The following is an 18668-nucleotide window of genomic DNA, read 5'->3' on the forward strand; positions in this document are numbered from 1 at the left end:
CTTTGTTTTCTTCGTTTGGCTGCATTCAAGCTTTCAAAAAGGACTGTTCTGAGGAAAGCAGCAGCATTTTCTCACGAGTTAAGTGAATGTGTCTCTGATATAAGGTGTTTCTGAAAATTATTTGTCTTTTCCTGCTGAATTTGAAGATCAAAGAATCTGCACACTCTAATTTCAACATTTTGTGGACATTCGTAGCCCTATGATCCATACTTGACAATGCTACAGATAGAACTGACAAGACACTTAGCATGGAAGTAGAACCAAACGTACAGCAACTCGATTTTAATGTTAAGGGAAGAATTTCATCGCCATAAGAAAACATTACAGATTTTGTTTCCCAATTGCTATAGTGCAGAGGGCAGGCACTATAGGCTATAGTCACAGATGGCTGCGAGTGTAAAAAGACTAGAATTTTGACCGCCGGAGGCAGAGGAGCAGTGCAGGGAAACAAACCGTGCCTCCATTTCACTGGGCAGCAGTCTACAGCAGAAATGACACACTGTCACAGGGATCGCAATCTCTTCTGATGTTGTAAAGGTCGTAATCGAAATCCACGATGGACCAGGATTAATCGCTACATTTATTTATTTAAAGTAAAACAACAACAACACACACCGAGCAACGCAAAACACAAAGCATTCGGGGACGGCTACCATGCGACTGCATGTTGAAGTTAGCAGAGTATCGTTAAGGATGTAGTTCAGGCCCGACCTCTAGCGATATTCAATGCAACTACAGTTCAAAACATCCATCAACAAATTTGCCACATCAGAACTGTCCACATTATACTATATTTTGAGGTTTAGCAAACGAACAAACAAACAAACAAACATATATGTTTCTTTCTTATAAAATGCTAGGTTCCATTGCTGAGTACTACATTGCATTAAGCGGTGTGTATCTTAAACAGACCATTCAACTGTCCACATTGGCATGACACCGGATCATTGAGCGCATTGATACATCACTGTGTTCGTACACTACATTTTCTAAGTAGGTTCTTGTGCACATTATCTTTCCAAATTGGGCTTTGCCAAATGGTGTACAATGCCAGTAAATGCTTACATTTTCAGTATTGTGTATACAGAAAATAAAGCTGTTTCAAACTATATCTGATACATGGCTATCTGGATTCCATTCACTATGAAACAGACTATTAAGTGATTCGCGGTTTCACATTTTGAGGCAGAATTCACATCTACTTAGGATTTACCACAAAATGTGAATTATTCCGGTTCTTAAGCAGATGGCATCATTGGCTGGGAGAGCTTATCTGGGGGTTGTTTGGCCATCAGGTACAAATCTTTCTATTTTACATGGCTTCGGTGACTTGTACAACAATGAGGATGAGATGAAATGAGGACAACACACATGCCCAGTCCCTGAGCGAAGAAAATTTCCGACCCAGCTGGGAATCAAACCTGGTTCCCTTCTATCTAGAAGCAGTGACGCTAATCACTAGACCACAAATTGCAGACATACAACTGGAGGGAGCAGTAACAGCTCACGCAGTGCGGAAGGAAATAATTCTGAATCAGATTCTGTGAGCAACATTACTAGTGCCATAACCAGCAGACAGTCAGGAGTTTAAAAGGAAAGCAAGCCATTAGTCAATCATCACAACACATTATAACTGTCAGTATACTGATAAGATTGTTCTGGAATAACATTATGGAAGGAAGGAAGACAAGAGGAAGAGAGATACTCTAGGATGAATATCACAGACCACTGAAAGACATTACACTGAAGGAAGATTACATTCACTCAGAATTATTGAGATTTTTAGGTGACAAAGTTATTCCATCTGGTACACAAAGTACACAAGATAGCTGACATATCCTCAGACTTCAAGAAGAATGTAATAATTACACTTCCAGAGAAGGCAGATGGCGACAGCAATGGATATTACTGAACCATCAGTTTAATAGGTGGTTGTTGTTGTCTTCAGTCCTGAGACTGATTTGATGCAGCTCTCCATGCTGCTCTATCCTGTGCAAGCTTCTTCATCTCCCAGTACTTACTGCAACCTACATCCTTCTGAAACTGCTTAGTGTATTCGTCTCTTGGTCTCCCTCTACGATTTTTACCCTCCACGCTTCCCTCCAATGCTAAATTTGTGATCCCCTGATACCTCAGAACATGTCCTACCAACCGGTCCCTTCTTCTTGTCAAGTTGTGCCACAAACTCCTCTTCTCCCCAATTCTATTCACTACCTCCTCATTAGTTACGTGATCTACCCATCTAATCTTCAGCATTCTTCTGTAGCACCACATTTCGAAAGCTTCTATTCTCTTCTTGTCTAAGTTATGTCCATGTTTCACTTCCATACATGGCTGAATTAAAGAAACACTCCATACAAATACTTTCAGAAACGACTTCCTGACACTTAAATCTATACTCAATGTAAACAAATTTCTCTTCTTCAGAAACGCGTTCCTTACCATTGCCAGTCTACATTTTATATCCTCTCTACTTCGACCATCATCAGTTATTTGCTCCCTAAATAGCAAAACTCCTTTACTACTTGTAAGTGTCTCATTTCCTAATCTAATTCCCTCAGCATCACAGCAGGTTACAGTTTTTTTAAAAATTGACACGAGTTATTTACTGAAGGGAGTGAGACAGGGTTGCAGTCTATTCTCAATGTTTTCAATACATACAATGAGTGACCATCAAAGAAAACAAGGGAAAATTTGAAAGGAAATTGAAGTTCAGGGTGAAGAAAATTGAGCTTTGATGTTTGCCAGTGATACTGCAATTCTGGCATAGATGGCAAAGAACTTGAAAGATCAGCTGATCAGTGGATAGTGTCCACAAAAGAGGTTGCAAGATGAAAATCAACAAAAGTAAATGAAGGGTTATGCATTGTATTCAAATTAAATCAAGTGATGCTGAAGGAATTAGACTAGAAAACATAACACTAAAAGAAGTATATCAGTTTTGCTATTTGGGGAGTGACAACAGATGTGACAAAGTAGAGACAATGTAAAATGAAGACTGGCAATACGAAGAAATGAGTTTCTGAAAGATAGAACTCTGTTTAAGCGTAAAGAATTCTTCTGAAGGTGTATGTATAGAGTGTAGCCTTGTATGGAATTGAAATGTAAATAATTCAGACAAGAAGCCAATACAAGGCTTTGAAATGAGGTGCTACAGAAGAATGCTAGAGGTTCTGGGTCAACTGCATAACAAATGAAGAGTTACTGAATAGAAGTGAAGAGATTATAAGTTTATGGAATAACTTGATTAAGGGAAGGGATAAGTTCTCACGACACATCCTGGGGCATCATGGAATTGGGTAATGTGATAATGGAGGGAACACAAGGAGGTAAAGATATTCAAAAACATTCTAATTACAAGTACAACTAAACTGAGAGTGTGCTATTCCCTTGTGCAAACTGTCATCACATATGGATCAGAAACATGGACAATGACAGAAGCAGACAGTAACAGCCTAAGGGTATTTGAAAGGAAAAGCTTACAAAAAATCTATAGGCCTGAGAGAGAGGCAGAAGGTTGGAGAGTGAGATACAACCATGAAATACAAGAACTTTTACAAAGGAACGATATAGTGAAGAATACGTTGGTTCGGACATACAGAGAGGATGATGGAAGACAGGATGCCCAAACGAATAATGAATGCCAAACTGTATTCCACTAGAAGGAAGGGCAGACTAAGAGCTAGATGGATGGACAATGTGCTGGCTGACCTTGCCAAGATGGGGATCTGTGGATGGAACAAAAAAGCTGAGAACAGAGAGATATGGAGGAAGTTTACTGAAGAGGCCAAGGCCCACCAAGGGTCTAACTAACTGGGAGTCCGCATGAGATTTTGACTCTGGCTTTTATGCCCTGAAATGTTACACCTTTGTACACAATGTGACCCACAAGTAAGTAAACACTGTCTGACTGTAATGACTAAAGTTTCAGACTGGTAATAACTTCTGCAAAGCACACACAAAGAAAAGTATGTTTAACCAAAGTTAATCAAGAGAAAACTGAAATTAGAATCCGCACTGTAGACCTCATACATCCACTGACTGTGTATGTAAATAAATTGTACCTTATAGTTACACATTGTGCCATGCAAATTTTTTGCCTTCTGTGCCCTACGTTACCCAACACTTGAAAAACCGTGAACTTGTCTGGTAGCAGAAATTATTTAAATGTCTCTGTCAACCCCAGTACATGTATCTAAATTCCACACCGATATGTATAGCTAAAATTGTTACATAATATAATTGTGATCACTGCTCAAGTTAGGCTACTTCATCCCAGCTTTAAATATAATTAAAAATGGATGGGGTAAGTTTTGAGAAATTAGTTCTTCAGTGGACACATGTACAGGTATGGAACACAAGGAAAGATTCATTAAAAAAAAAAAAAAAAAAAAAAAAAAAAAAAAAAAAAAAAAAAAAAATCCAGGAGAAGGATAATAAATTCGTAAGACCCCTAGTGTAATTAAATAAAATATAATTAACAATGTTCATGCACAGCATAAATTACTTCATGCTTAAATACATGTCTTCACATCCTCACCGGATACGACAGATAAAAGAAAATTAAATAAATATTACTATTACTTCCTGAAACATGGTCTTACATGTGGAAGTTACATTGACATGAAACGGCAAAAAAAGTTTGAAAATGAACTAAATTTTGCAGCTGTATGGGATATCCAGTATAAATTGCGTGCATTCACTCTTCTGTATTAGTACAGATTGCATGCACCTGTCCACATTTCTACTATGGCTGCATAACGTATAAAGAGAACCTGGTTGTCCTCTGCCACATCAAGTCAGAATACACTGATTCTATCTGTGAGCCCATCTCTTTCCTTCTATACAGGGTGGTCAGAAACAGTTTTCAAGTGGCCCGCCAAATACAATCAGTGTCAGTTGATCTCATGGCGTAGATGATAGCGCATGACTGCTGAGCCTATGGCTTAGGTTCGATCCTTACTACCCTCGCACATCTAATTTTTGTATTGCTCTCTTGTTCGCTTGCAGGAAACCAAACGAAGAACACATTCGGCAAACACTGTCTCTGGCGGCTCACTCAAATTTGCACACATAACAATACGGTTGGCTGACTTCAATACTAATTAACTCTGAAATTAAGCAACATACCAAATTTTTTCCTTAACAATTATTTCTCAGCTAAACCTACCATGCAACACCCTTACAAGTTTTTCAGACTGTTTCTGACCACCCTGTGCAGAAGCAGTAGTCAGGATGTAGGTGCGTGATTCTTAATTTGAGGTTGTATGAAACTTCCTGTGAGTGGGTTAAAGCTTTGTATGCTATGAAGTAAACAGTCAAATTTCAATTAGGCATGGCAGCGGCTTCTTATTGACGAATCACATAGCAGACAAAGCCACCAACTTCTAAAAAGTACATGATAAAGATGCACTTACAATGTCACAGGTAAGACAGTACAAATATGTAACAATATCAGTCCCTGAGCATAAAATACATGACGTAAATCATAATCATACATGAAAATAAACTTTCTACTTACAGACTCTTGTCTGTATCATTCGCACAAACACTACTCATTCAAATAATTACATAGACAGCATGCAACTAAGGTGTTAAATGTACAGCTTTCAGCACTCAACCGAACCGTCCAGCTGCTTTATCTGGGCAGGCACACTCTACTCAATACCTCCAACTATACTCATCAGGCCGAAACACTTATCGCGGCACACCAAAGGCATGTGAAATGCTTCATTCGCATTACCAAATACTAAAGCCGTCAAAGAACAAAGGTTATGTAAAGCATCTGAGCATACACCTACTCCTACAAGAGCGACCTGATGCGAATCAGCTTCCAGCCCGACCACGCGCATTTGAAATCTTGACAAAGTTCAAATACCACCACAGCACATCGTCGGTATCCTACTATCCATCACAAGTAGCACTGTCTACGTCAAGATGGTCAATGACAAGTTATGTCACGCTGTTGTGAGGTGAGCAGTTGTGCAAACACTCTCAAGTTCAAACACACCGATGGTCATGTCGGGGCACTTACCGTTGACCATGCAGGCAAGTAGGATTATGCACACTAAGAGTCTTCGAACTCCCTTTCGAAGTGGCACCGAATGTATTTACTGCAGTTTTCCGACTGTATGGGATGGTAATTAACCACGTGGCCAAAAAATGGAACACCTTTGAAACTTACCTGGTCCTCAGCAGTGTCCGACAAGTCAAAACTGAATTAAAGAAACACGTGCCATCCTACGAGTCATAGGTGGATGTCGAGCAATTGTAATGTACGATGGACAGCCTCGTACTTGTTCTGATTGCAGCCATGAGGGTCATGTACGCTTGGTGTGTATTCAACATCAAGTTTCACAAATCCCATTAGGTGAAACGGCACCACCTCCTAGGGTAACGGCCCTCCCCATCAATTACGCAGGGGTGACATGGTTGACCGTCGTGGAAGACGAAAGACCGCTTCAAAGACAGGGAGCGTTAGAAGAGTGTTGAAGAAGAAGACTAGGAGGTAAAAATTTTGTTTGGGCACAAAAGTGTGACTGTATACGGGTACAAATGGATGCAAGTTGTAGAAGTTATGCAGACGTGAAGATTCCTGCAGAGGATAGAGTAGTGAAGAGAGCTGCATTAAACCATACTTCCGACTGAGGATCACAACAAGAATAATATTAACCTGTTGCTTATTGTAGAAAAATTTAGTAATGAAAATAATTAACAATTAAAATAAACCACAAATGTTCTACAATACTGCAAAAATAGTTTGTATTGCTATTGTGAAGTACAACATATAACATTAAGGCATACTAATTACTGAACAATTCTTTGCAATTTTTGGAATTTTATAGTAAAATTAATAATTGTAAATATATTTATACATACAACTATGGCCAGAATACTGCCGCTTTTCTGTTTTGCCACTAGCAAATATGAGTTGTTGTGACCATTCATGTCACATTATGCAACAAAGCCACATGAATTGTCAATAACAATTGCTTGTCATACGGACTATAAACGTATGAAGTTCAGGAGAAAGGAGCTTTAGTCCCACAAAAAAATTTTCAGAAGGCTGTTATGAATTGTCCATGACACTATGACTTATGTTAAAATTACTGTTGCAACATTGCAGCAAAAATGTGAAGACATGAGCAGCGACCTCAGTGTGAGATGCTACCCATGTTGCCATACCGCATTGTGAAACATCCGTAAGCAATGTAAAATAATAACCTTCCTACTCATACCTTCAACAGGATTAGGGTTCAGCTTGTGATGCAGTTAAAGAAAAGAAAATGAATTAAACATTTATGCCACTCCTTTACTGGACGAATTAATATAACGTTTTTAACAGTGATGTTTCATTCCAAACCTTTAAATATCACTGACTTCACAAACCCTGCCTGGCAACATCACTGCTTGCTGACTTTGGAGAGCATTGGATAACTTTTGGTAAGTTTGATGAACTTTCTGTGGTGTATTTGTTTTTAAAGTAATCACATCATTTAGGTAGTTATTTGATCATGAATGAAACTATGAAACTCTCTTGAAAAATTATTCGACTGAGGACACAATACACATTTGCGGCACATGGATACTGACTGATCTCATTTTCATTCAATTAGGTGAGTACTACCCCTTTCAGACCCGATACGCACAATTGTGGGGGTGCGGTTTATTTGCGTTGCAGCATCATATTATTCCGCTATGCAGTTGAGTTCCAAGTCACACGACTGTGCAGGAATCACTGTTTCGTATATAACTTGATTTATATCGATATCTCGTTACAGACGCGAGATATTGTCTCTTAATCTTTGGTAGTTTTCAAGATGGCGGGTCGGAAGCATGTCTGTCGAGGTAAATGTTTATTGTGCTTTATTTATTGCGTTTTGACATTTGGAAAAATGTGTTTAGAGATTCCGAAAGGTGTACAGAAGTAAATAAAAATATGTCAGCCACAATTATTTGAATACTTTCACAGCTACAATGACTGTAACATCCGCATGCACAATTGTGCATGTTGGGACTATTTTACCGGCATATGGTCGTTTTCGGCCGATGTTTGTGGTTACGATTCGGAACAGATTACGGAATAGATAAGTCATTTTACTATTGTACTTACACATTATTTTCACAGTTCGTTAATTTGTTTCGTTTTAGGGCTTACTGACGAGGAAATTCTAGCCATATTAGATGACTCTGAAGTGGAAGTCTTCAGTAGTGATGACGAATTGTTAGATACAACTTGGACTCTTCCAACAATCAAACCTAGACTTGGAGAAAGCTCTGAATCTTCTGACGAAGAGGAAAATTGTAACAATGCTTCTGCAACAATACTACCAGTTGCTCCAGAAGTTCAGGACAATTTTCCCAGTCAACACAGAAAAAAAAAAAAAAAAAAAAACCAGTGGAAACACATCGTCGTTTGTCCACTTGGAGAAAAAGACCATTCACCTCCAGAATTTTTGTGCACTCAGAGAGTGAGGTAGGACAGGAAATTAAAACTCCAATGAGCTATTTCAGCGAGTACTACCCAGAAGATTTTTTTCAGTTAGCATCTGACTGCACTAACAGTTACTACTTTTCGAAGAAAGGGAAGTTGCTTCATACAAATCCTCAAGAGATAAAAAAGCTGGCATGCATGTACTTATGGGATGCATTAGATATCCTCTTACACGTATGTACTGGCACAAGTCATTGCGTATGCCAACTATTGCAGATTGTATGCCTAGAGACAGGTTCTTCACTCTCAGAACAGCACTGCATGTTGTGGACACTAACAACATTCCATCAGAAACTAATAGATTGTGGAAAGTACAACCTGCAATTAATGTTGTACGCAGTGCTTGTTTGAGACTTCCACGCCCCTCTGAAAATGATTATTCCATTGATGAGCAAATGGTACCATTTACTGGACGCTGCACATTGTCTCAGTATGTTCCAAACAAACCGCGCCCTTTGGGAATTAAAAACTTTGTTTTGGCAACAACAAAAGGTTTAGTACTTGATTTTGAATTTTATCAAGGTAAATCAACTCCTCTGCCAGATGTTGGCCTTGGTCTTGGGCCATCTGTAATACTTCGCCTTGCTCAAAAATTACCTCAAGGTGCAAGACTATATTTTGACAGATATTTTACAGCTTTGCCATTATTGCAACAGTTACTTGACCTAGGGCTGGAAGGAACAGGAACCATAATGAAAAACAGAGTGAAACCAGTTCACCTGACAGAAGAAAAAAGACTGAAGAGAGGAGATATGGAAGAATTCTGCAGGGACGATGATAAAATAATCACTGTCCAGTGGAAAGATTCAAAAGCTGTGACCCTTGCCTCAACTTGTACAGGATGTGAACCTGTAAGCAATGTTGAGAGGTGGAGTAAATCAGAAAAGAAGTACATCTTAGTGCCATGTCCTGCAGTCGTAGTGAAGTACAACCTGTGTATGGGAGGAGTGGACCTCTGCGATCAAATGATGGAGACCTACAGGACTTTCTTGAAGACAAAAAAGTGGACTTTAAAACTTTTGATTCATTTACTTGATTTGGCTTGCGTCAATTCCTGGTTACAATACAAAGTTGAATGTGAAGCCAATAAAGTACAAAAGAAAAACATTTTAGATCTTCTTGGATTCTGACAAGTGATTGGGGAAGCGCTAATTTCTTCTTCTTCAGGACAGGAACATGAATGTGAATCCGATGAAGAGCCACCAAATAAAATGTAAAAACCAGCAAACACACCATGTGATGAGAAGCGGCTAGACGGATATCATCACTGCCAACTGTTGATGATTTGCCTTCAGCTCGTTGCAGGCAAAAAAATTGCAAGAAGAGGACGACAACAAGATGTCTGAAGTGTAATGTTTATTTGTGTTTGTCAAATGACAGTAATTGCTTTCTGAATATCACTGCAAGAAATGACATAAATATGTAAGATAATCCCGACCCACACAATCGTGTGGGTTCAAAATTTGTATCAAAATTAAAAAATAAAATTTTCTAAGCAATTGGTCCACAATTCTGTATTTTTTTAGTTACAAAAATGCATTTATTTCAAAATTTTTATTTCAAGTTTGGGTGGGGGTCTGAAAGGGCAATGTGCACACTGCAACCACATCACTTGATGTAGCAGGTGTAAAATTACAAAAAAATAAAATAAAAAATCATTTTCTGGCACCAGAATTATGTACATATAAGAAGGCACGCAGTAGGGCATTGCAGAGTACGAAAAGGTAGTACACTATGTGACACAAAAACCAACAGTGTCATCTGTCCATAATGTGATATAAAAGACAGACCTGCTGGCCAGTACTTATCTTCAGGATGTGAAATGTGTACTACTGGAAATAGTCACATATAAAAGTGATTTTTTTCCATGTTGGTTTCTTGGCAATGACAGAGGGATAGTTTGAGAAAAGTGAAAAAGGAAAGACAGGTCATCAGACCCCAGAATGAAGGGCATCCAACTGTAGTAAGGATAAGGGTAGATAAAGACGAAGGGCGACTCAATTTTCTTTTGATACAATTAACTGCCCTTGTCTGTAATTTGCAATTCGTGGTGAGTGAAGAGCATTTATCATTGATTTTCCTCTTGTTCCAGGTATGGTGAGGCTAAGGGAGTTGGACAAAACTATCGAAATACCTCAAGAAATACATGCTTGCCAATCCTGCATAATGCACTGTTATATATGACCACCAACTGCATCTATGCAATGTCCTCAGCATCTTGCAAGTGTGAGACATGGTCAAACAGTGTTCTGCATCTGTAAATTCCCTGTATCGGAGCTAAGTGAATTCAAACATGGCCAAAGTGTTTGGTGTTCAAGATACCCCGTGTTGAAGATTTTACTGCATACAAGGAAAGCGGAAAAAAAAATCTGCTAACTCACAATGCAAATGAAAGTGTGTATTGAGTGATTGTGGCAGATGGCCACTGAAGAGGATTGTGATGAAAAATAAGACAACAGCGGCTGCAGAAGTTGCTGCAGAACCAAATGTTGCACTCACAAACCCTATCAACACCACAACAACACGAAAGGAGCTCCTTAACAACGGAATTGCTGGAATTCCAAAACCACTCTTCATTGGTTGAAGTGCCTATAAAAGGAAACTTAGGTGTTGAAGCCATAAAGCTTGGACTATGCGGCAATGGAAGACTGTCACTCGCTTGGATGAGTCTTGTTTCACATGATTTCCAACTTTTGGCTGGGTTTATCTACCAATAGTGAAGCATGGTGCGGATTCAATGATGAGTCGGGCAGCCATAGCACAGTACCCATGGGGCCCCTTGGTTATTCTGCAACATCGCATTACTGCCAAGGACTATATGACCATTTTTGCTGACCAGTTTCATCCCATGGTACAATGTTTGTTCCCGAATAATAATACTGTGTTTTAAGGCAACAGGGAAACTTTTCACGAAGCTCAGATAATCCAGGACTGGTTTTGAGTACGAGAAGGAATTGTCACATCTCCCCTGGCCACCACAGTCACGAGATCTCAATATTATTGAGCTTTTGTGATCTTTTAGAAAATGGTGTACAATTGCTATCGACCTCCATCATCATTACCTGAACTTGCCAAAATTGTGTAGGAAGAATGGCATACGATTCCCTTAAAAACTATACAGGACCTGTATTTATTCATTCTGAGATGACTGGAAGTGATTCTGAATGCCTACAGTTTTCCTACACCCTATTAATAATGGTAATATGTTGTGTTTTTGGTGTTTCTGTCCACCATCTGTATTTAGTGGTCGTAGCTTTCATTATTGCTAACATAAAACAAACACAATTATTAAGGTGTAACAGTGATTTTTTTCCAATCAAGTAAATTTTTTCAGACAGTATCAGACAGAAAATTTCATTACGTCATGTAACGCATTATTGTCAGTGCCAGAGGTGGGAACAACTGCAATGTGTGGTGCGAGATAAAGACAAAGAGCACAATGACACCAATGGAAAGTATCCTCCACTTCCCTCTCAACAGAATGCATGATGCACCTGTCTCTACCTTGCACAACATTCCAGTATATGGCACCTACTCACACTAAAATTTAAAAACAGAAGACATTGTGATGTTCCTCTTAGCTTGAACAATTAGGTGTTTGGAGGAGCCCGAGTGTTATTAAAACTTGCTACAGTGCTACTGTGCAGCAGACTATTAACTTCACGAAACATGTGAAAATTAACCTGCCGACAACACACGAATAACTCTGAGGTTATATGAAGAGTACTAAAGATTACTGTTGCGAGCCAATCTCTTCAGTTAATACTGCGATTCAAATCTGATATCTCTGCATGCCATGTTCAAAGTTTTTGGTAATTTTGAAATTATTTGTGTCTAATAGTGTAACTGTTAACTTTTTTATAATCTTTGTCAATAAATACGCAGTAATTACATACCAGAAGTTATTTAAAGTAGATTAGCTACCACATCTCCACTTATAGCCACATAGGTAGTCAGTCTGCATGTCTGAATGAATCCAACAGCAATGTAAGAACTGCTACAAGAGACCACATCATCATAGGAATAGTACAGAACATGCAGGGAGGAGCTCTCAAAATTGATCCAACAAAGTGTTAACTTTTGCATTCTCAAATAGGAAAAAAAGGCCATTTGTACAGTAAGTCAACTACATCACTTTCTGTGAGCTCATGGCTAGACTGAGAAACTTTTATTGAGATATAGTACCATGGGGGGATCTTGCAAAGTCCATAACTGAAATAAAATAAGTACATGAAATAAAGCATAACCACAACGTGACAGGCTCAGTCACAAAATGATTATGTTATACAACCTAAGATAACTGCAATATGAGGAGGAGGACAGAATGCTACTCACCATAACGATGACCAACTGAGCTGTGGACAGGCACAACAAAAAGCTTTTAGCCAAAGCCTTCTTCAGCAAAGAAAATACACACACATTCACAAAAGCAAGCATCTCTCACACACACGACTGCCACCAACGGCAGCTCCAACCACAATGCGACTTTTACATGAATAGTAACCTGGAACGGGGCGGGGGACGAGGGTGGGGCTGCAACGTACAGGTGGGGGGAGAAGGGGGAGGGGAGAGAAGAGTGCTGCCTGGTGGAGCATTCAGACAGTGCTCTTCTCTCCCCATACCCTTCCCCTGCCCCATTCCAGATTACTATTCACGTGACAGTTGCATTCCAGTCAGAGCTCCCAGTGGTAGTGGTCATGTGTATGTGAGGTGAGGTGTGTTTGCCTGCTTGTGTGTGTGTGTGTGTGTGTGTGTGTGTGTGTGTGTGTGTGTGTGTGTGTGTGTGTGTGTGTGTGTGTGTGAAGGCTTTGGTGTGTGTGTATGGGGGGGGGGGGGGGTGCGCTTTGGCCTAAAGCTATGTTTGTGTCTTTTTGGTGTTCATCTTTACAGTGATCAACAATACCTTCTTCTCCTAATATTGTTGGCATATCAACCTAGAGTTTCCACTGTTTAAATTTGCCCAACAGCTTAAGATGACATTAATGTACAAAAAAAGTGGTGGTTCACACCACACTTATCTATGAACAAAGCTTTCAAAGTCGTACTCAGGTAATTTCACTGAAGCGCCAAAGAAACTGGCACAGGCATGCATATTCAAATACAGAGATAAGTAAACAGGCAGAATACGGAGCTGTGGTCGGCAACACCTATATAAGACAAAATGCGTGTGACACAGTGGTCAGATTGGTTATTGCTGCTACAATTGCTGGTTAACAAGATTTAAGTGAGTTTGAACATTATGTTATAGTCAGTGTATGAGCAATGGGACACAGCATCTACCAGGTAGCAATGAAGTGAGGATTTTCCAGTATTACCATTTCACGAGTGTATCATGAATATCAAGAATCCAGTAAAACATCAAATCTCCCATATCGCTGCAGCCGGAAAAAGATACAGCAAGAACGGGGCCAACAAACACTGAAGAGAATCGTTCAAGATGACAGATGGGCAACCCTTCCGCAAATTGCTGCAGATTTCCACGCTTGATAACTACATGACACAAAGCTTTACGCCTCGTCTGGGCCTGCGAACACTAACATTGGACTGTTGATGACTGGAAACATGTTGCCTGGTCGGATGAGTCTCTGTATTGAATGGCTGGACGTGTATGGGTATGGAGACAACCTCATGAATCCATGGGCCCTGCATGTCAGCAGGGGACTGTTCCAGCTGGTGGAGGCTCTGTAATGGTGTGAGATGAGAGCAGTTAGAGTGATATGGGACCCCTGATATGTCTAGATATGAGTCTGACATGTACTGATATTTACATAAGCATCCTGTCTGATAATCTGCACCCATTCATGTCCATTGTGCATTCCAACACACTTGGGCAATTCGAGCAGGACAATGCGACACAGGATTCATGGTGTCAATTGCCTCTAGCACTTCTTCAGACAATAGTCGAGTCCATACCACATTGTGTTGCGGCACTCCTGCATGCTCACAGGGGCCTTGCACAATATTAGGCAGGTGTACCAGTTTCTTTGGCTCTTCAGTGTATAACCATGAAGGGAAACACAATTAAGGTCTCAAGATTTCAAGTCTTGCTTTACCTTTGTTATGTCAAAGTCTGCTTGCTTTCGGTGTCTCCAGAATACAGTTGATGCAGCTGATTTTGAAGGCATTACTGGATCGCCATATACAAATATTTTAATGAGACAGCCAACCAAAATTATAAAATTGAAAAACCACAAAAACAGTGATGTGCTTGTCAAACTCCATATGCCTCCATCAGAACCTACAGGAAAAGAAAAGGTGGATGCATAACAAATTAGTTTTTCAGAGAGAATTAAAGTTTATGTTTTACACTTAAGTGCAAGTGGTCATTCTCACTCAGTTAAAACAATATTAAGTTGATATTTTATCCTTAAAATCTCTATTAACAGAAAGATACACAAAGTATCAAAATGGCTGTAATATAGCCTCTCATTTCCTACAGATAGTGTGCGTTTTGTGTGATGATTTATACCGAGTTTCCTCTCCCTTAGGAATCTGTATTCTTTGTTATCTCTATTATATTTCTCTTTTACAGCACAGGAACTTTTGCCAGAAATTCAATGGTATTTTAACATTGATTAGCTTCAGCACTAGTCAAAAGGTTCCTGTTATGGTGGTTTACGAAGACTTTTCAGATGCACCATAAATGTTGTTAGTCATTCATTCACATATGTTCTGTAAACTGCATCATGAAGGAGAGCTAACTAGGATGCGAAACACATCAAACTGTACTGTAGATCATTCCTGTAACGTACACTAATAACAAATAATACACAGTGTTGAGCGAGTCACATTGATAAATATGGGGATTTATTCTACATTACTTTATACCAGGTGTAATAAAAAGATATGGCCAAACTTCCAGCTAACCTTCCTTGCACAAAGAGAATGTGTTATAAGGACATGCGTCTAGAAACACTTGACTTCCATGTTAGAACTAATTTTCTCCTTTTCTTCATAAGAACATTTATCATGGGAAATGCACAGAAACAGAATGTAAAAGCAATACATGAAATGTTTTCTTACATGAAATGTTCTGCAGTCAGCAGCCAACAGAGAAATGAACGCAGTAAGATTTTAGTAGTTTTAAGGTCCTCTGATACTGAGGTCACTGGAGGTGGAGCACATGATTGGATTACATAAGGATGGAGAATTAAATCAGCCATGGCATTTACCTGGAGTGATTTAGGGAAATCACAGAAAATGTAAATCTAGATGAGTGGATAGGTACTTGAACAGTCATACTCCCAATTCCTTGGCCTCTACATTCTCTTGACTTAAATCCACCAGCCTTTTAACTGTGGAGGCGTTTGAAAGCTTTCGTGTACAGAACCCCAGCACAAAATGTACAGAGACTTTGTGACTGTTGAGGAAGGTTGAGAAACAAAACACAATTCTCCAGAGACACATCAGCACACCAGGGAGTCAATGCAATGACAGGTTGATACACGTATCCTTGATAATGGAGGGCATTTTGATCATTTCATTTAGGAATGTGTTTCATTCTGTGTTTTCCATGATTAATGTGTTGAAGAGTTGGAGAAACTGAGATCCAACTTGAAAATAAAATATTTCTGGATCCATGTCTTTGTAACATATTTCTTCCTCTACAATTACAAATTTTTCCTCATAGATTGGCCACTGATTTTGGTTACATCCTGTGTAAGTAAGTGTATTACAGGAGAAAAACAGCAGCTTTGAAAAAGTAGTGCATGCTCACTGATTACTACTTTTGGTAACTGATTTCTACTTTTGCAAACTTTCCTTCTTCACAATGCAGTTGCTGTTTTCCATAATACTTTGAAACAAAACATTTGTGTAACATCATAAACCACAATCAGCTGTTCATATACTGACAAACTCAGAATCTGTTTAATATGAACATTAGTTTTAACTGGAATTCACATCCTGGAGCCTAAATATCTTGATGAATTATAGATAGGGTGGCCCAATAAGATTTACTTTTAATCTGTTTTTATTATCTGTGGATTTACAATTTCTTTTTCAATGACAACTAGAAAACTATTACACATTCATATTGGAATTAATAGCTCCATTCTGAAAGCTAGATAGAGATGCATATTTAATGGAAATTTCCACAGATTGGACTACTCTCCTAAGGCAGTACGCCCAATCATCCAGACGAATTTTTTTATTAATACGTTTCACACTCATGTTACACAAAGAGATATTATTACTTCAGAAAATGGAGTCTAACCCTGTCCATGTTCACTGATCTCTACTTCTGGTAACTACAAGCCATTTTGATTTGTTTGGTATTGTGTAATACGAGTCTTAGTAAGATTAAGCCATTGTTGTGAATCAGTTGAGAGCCCATCCCATTATCCTCCTGGATGTGTATAGTAGGGGTGTGTTTGTGCCTTTATCAGTAAACTTGTGTGATCAGCAAACATCACAGTTTTTGAAGAGAACTCCAATGTCCTGGAGGAGGGGAAAAAAAAAAAAAAAACACCAGTGGGCCAAGCACCAGACAATTTGAGAATATGGACAGTAGGGAGATGAGTCTATAATTATCTCCACTTTCATAGATGGAGTTTACTACCTCACAATTCAGTCAGATGACTCACGAGTGATTATGACGTTAATTCAAAAGGGGGAGAGGACTGCACAACTATCTTTAACATGTACTTTTTCCGCTCTCTTCAGTTTCTTCCCACGTTCTCTGGATAGTAATGCACTCTTTTGGACAGTCTCCAGAGCAGTGAAGTTCTTGGAGATGCCTATACTAAAGCAACTAGACTTCCAGCATTTGCCTGATTTGGCATGTTTGACCACAGTCCAGTAGATAGTCCTATTATTAACATTACTGTCACCAACACAATCTCTAAACTGCTTTAATTCTGCCCGTGTTGCCACTGTCTGATCTGTTTGAGGTTTCAAGAGCAAATGTTCCTTCTACATTATCATGTAGCGATATTCACAACTATTACACCAAGGGCTAGTTACAATTTCCAGACAGGCTAGATGCATCACTGCATCCAAGGTGAAAAAAGTGTAGACACCCCTGACCATTTCTCATAATGCTGTGGCTGTTTTCACACTTTTCCATTATGATGATACCATGCATGTTCAGAAAGTAAGTGTACTGGGCTTTTATACTTTTTTAGAAAAAAGCATATTTGGAAAAAAAAAGGATACAGCTGACACTCCTGTTGACTATTTTTCCAAATAATAACCATCCTGTTCAAAGTATGTGGTGAGCAATAGCACAAGCTTCTTTATGACCTCCTCGAAGAACTATCCCACCAGCTCCTTCTCCCACTTCAGAACCTCTTTCTCCACCTGTTTATTGGCTGAAAATTTAATTCCACTCATGGGTGTCTTCAGGGAGGTGAAAAAATGATAGTCTGAAGGTGTCAAGTCAGGGGCATAGGAGGACAGGTTCAAAACATCTGAGTTGGGGAGCACCTTGGTGGCTAAGGCTGTGTGAGAATGGGTGTTGTCATGCAACAAGCACACTCCTGTCACAACATTCCCCTGCTTTTGTTTTGCATGCTCCTTTTGAGTTTCTCTAGGGTCTCACAATATTGTTGTGTATTGAAGGTCTCATCCTGAGAGAGAAATTCAACCAAAATGCTGCCTTTTTACTTCCCAAACACCAAGGCCACGGTTTTTCCCCCCAAAATCGTGGTTTTAAATATTTTAGCAGATGGGGAATTGGTATGATACTACTGTCACAACTGTCTTTCACACACTTCATTTTCAGTCTCGACAGAACTCAGAAAAAGCTCACTCAAGGAACTCAAGGAACTTGAGAGCACTATTCACCTGATTTTTCTTGTGCTGCTCTGTCAGATATTTTGGGACCCATCTTGTGTGCAGTTTTTAGTGTCCCAGCATTTCAGTGATTATCTCTTATAAGAGAGTTCTGAAAACATCGCCGAAATTTCATCCACTGTCAAATGGCAGCCTCCATGAACAGTTTCCAACTTTTGCACCAACTCATCAGTCAAAATAGAAGATCTTCCACTTCTCTGTTCATCATGAACGTTTGTTCTGCCCCCACTAAACTCCCTAAACCACTTTAACACACTTGTTCTGTTCACAATAATATCGCCATAAATTGTTTTCATTCGTGAAAAAATTTCAGTAGGTGTTACTCCTTCCACAAATAGAAAGCGGTTCACAGTGTCACTCCCACTTGGCTGGATTTCTT

At 39.3% G+C, this 18668-nt stretch overlaps 1 protein-coding gene across 1 annotated transcript in view; it reads right to left on the bottom strand.

Annotated features, from left to right (window-relative positions):
• Positions 1 to 18668, bottom strand: part of LOC126094514 (sterol regulatory element-binding protein 1) — an 85127-nt gene that overhangs the window by 52827 nt on the left and 13632 nt on the right. The window contains exon 8 of the mRNA XM_049908925.1: positions 14548 to 14732. Within this exon, the coding sequence (XP_049764882.1) occupies positions 14548 to 14732 (185 nt within the window). The remainder of the gene's footprint in view (positions 1 to 14547; positions 14733 to 18668) is intronic.

Source organism: Schistocerca cancellata, chromosome 8, assembly GCF_023864275.1.
Source record: "Schistocerca cancellata isolate TAMUIC-IGC-003103 chromosome 8, iqSchCanc2.1, whole genome shotgun sequence".
Taxonomy (NCBI): Eukaryota; Metazoa; Arthropoda; class Insecta; order Orthoptera; family Acrididae; genus Schistocerca; species Schistocerca cancellata.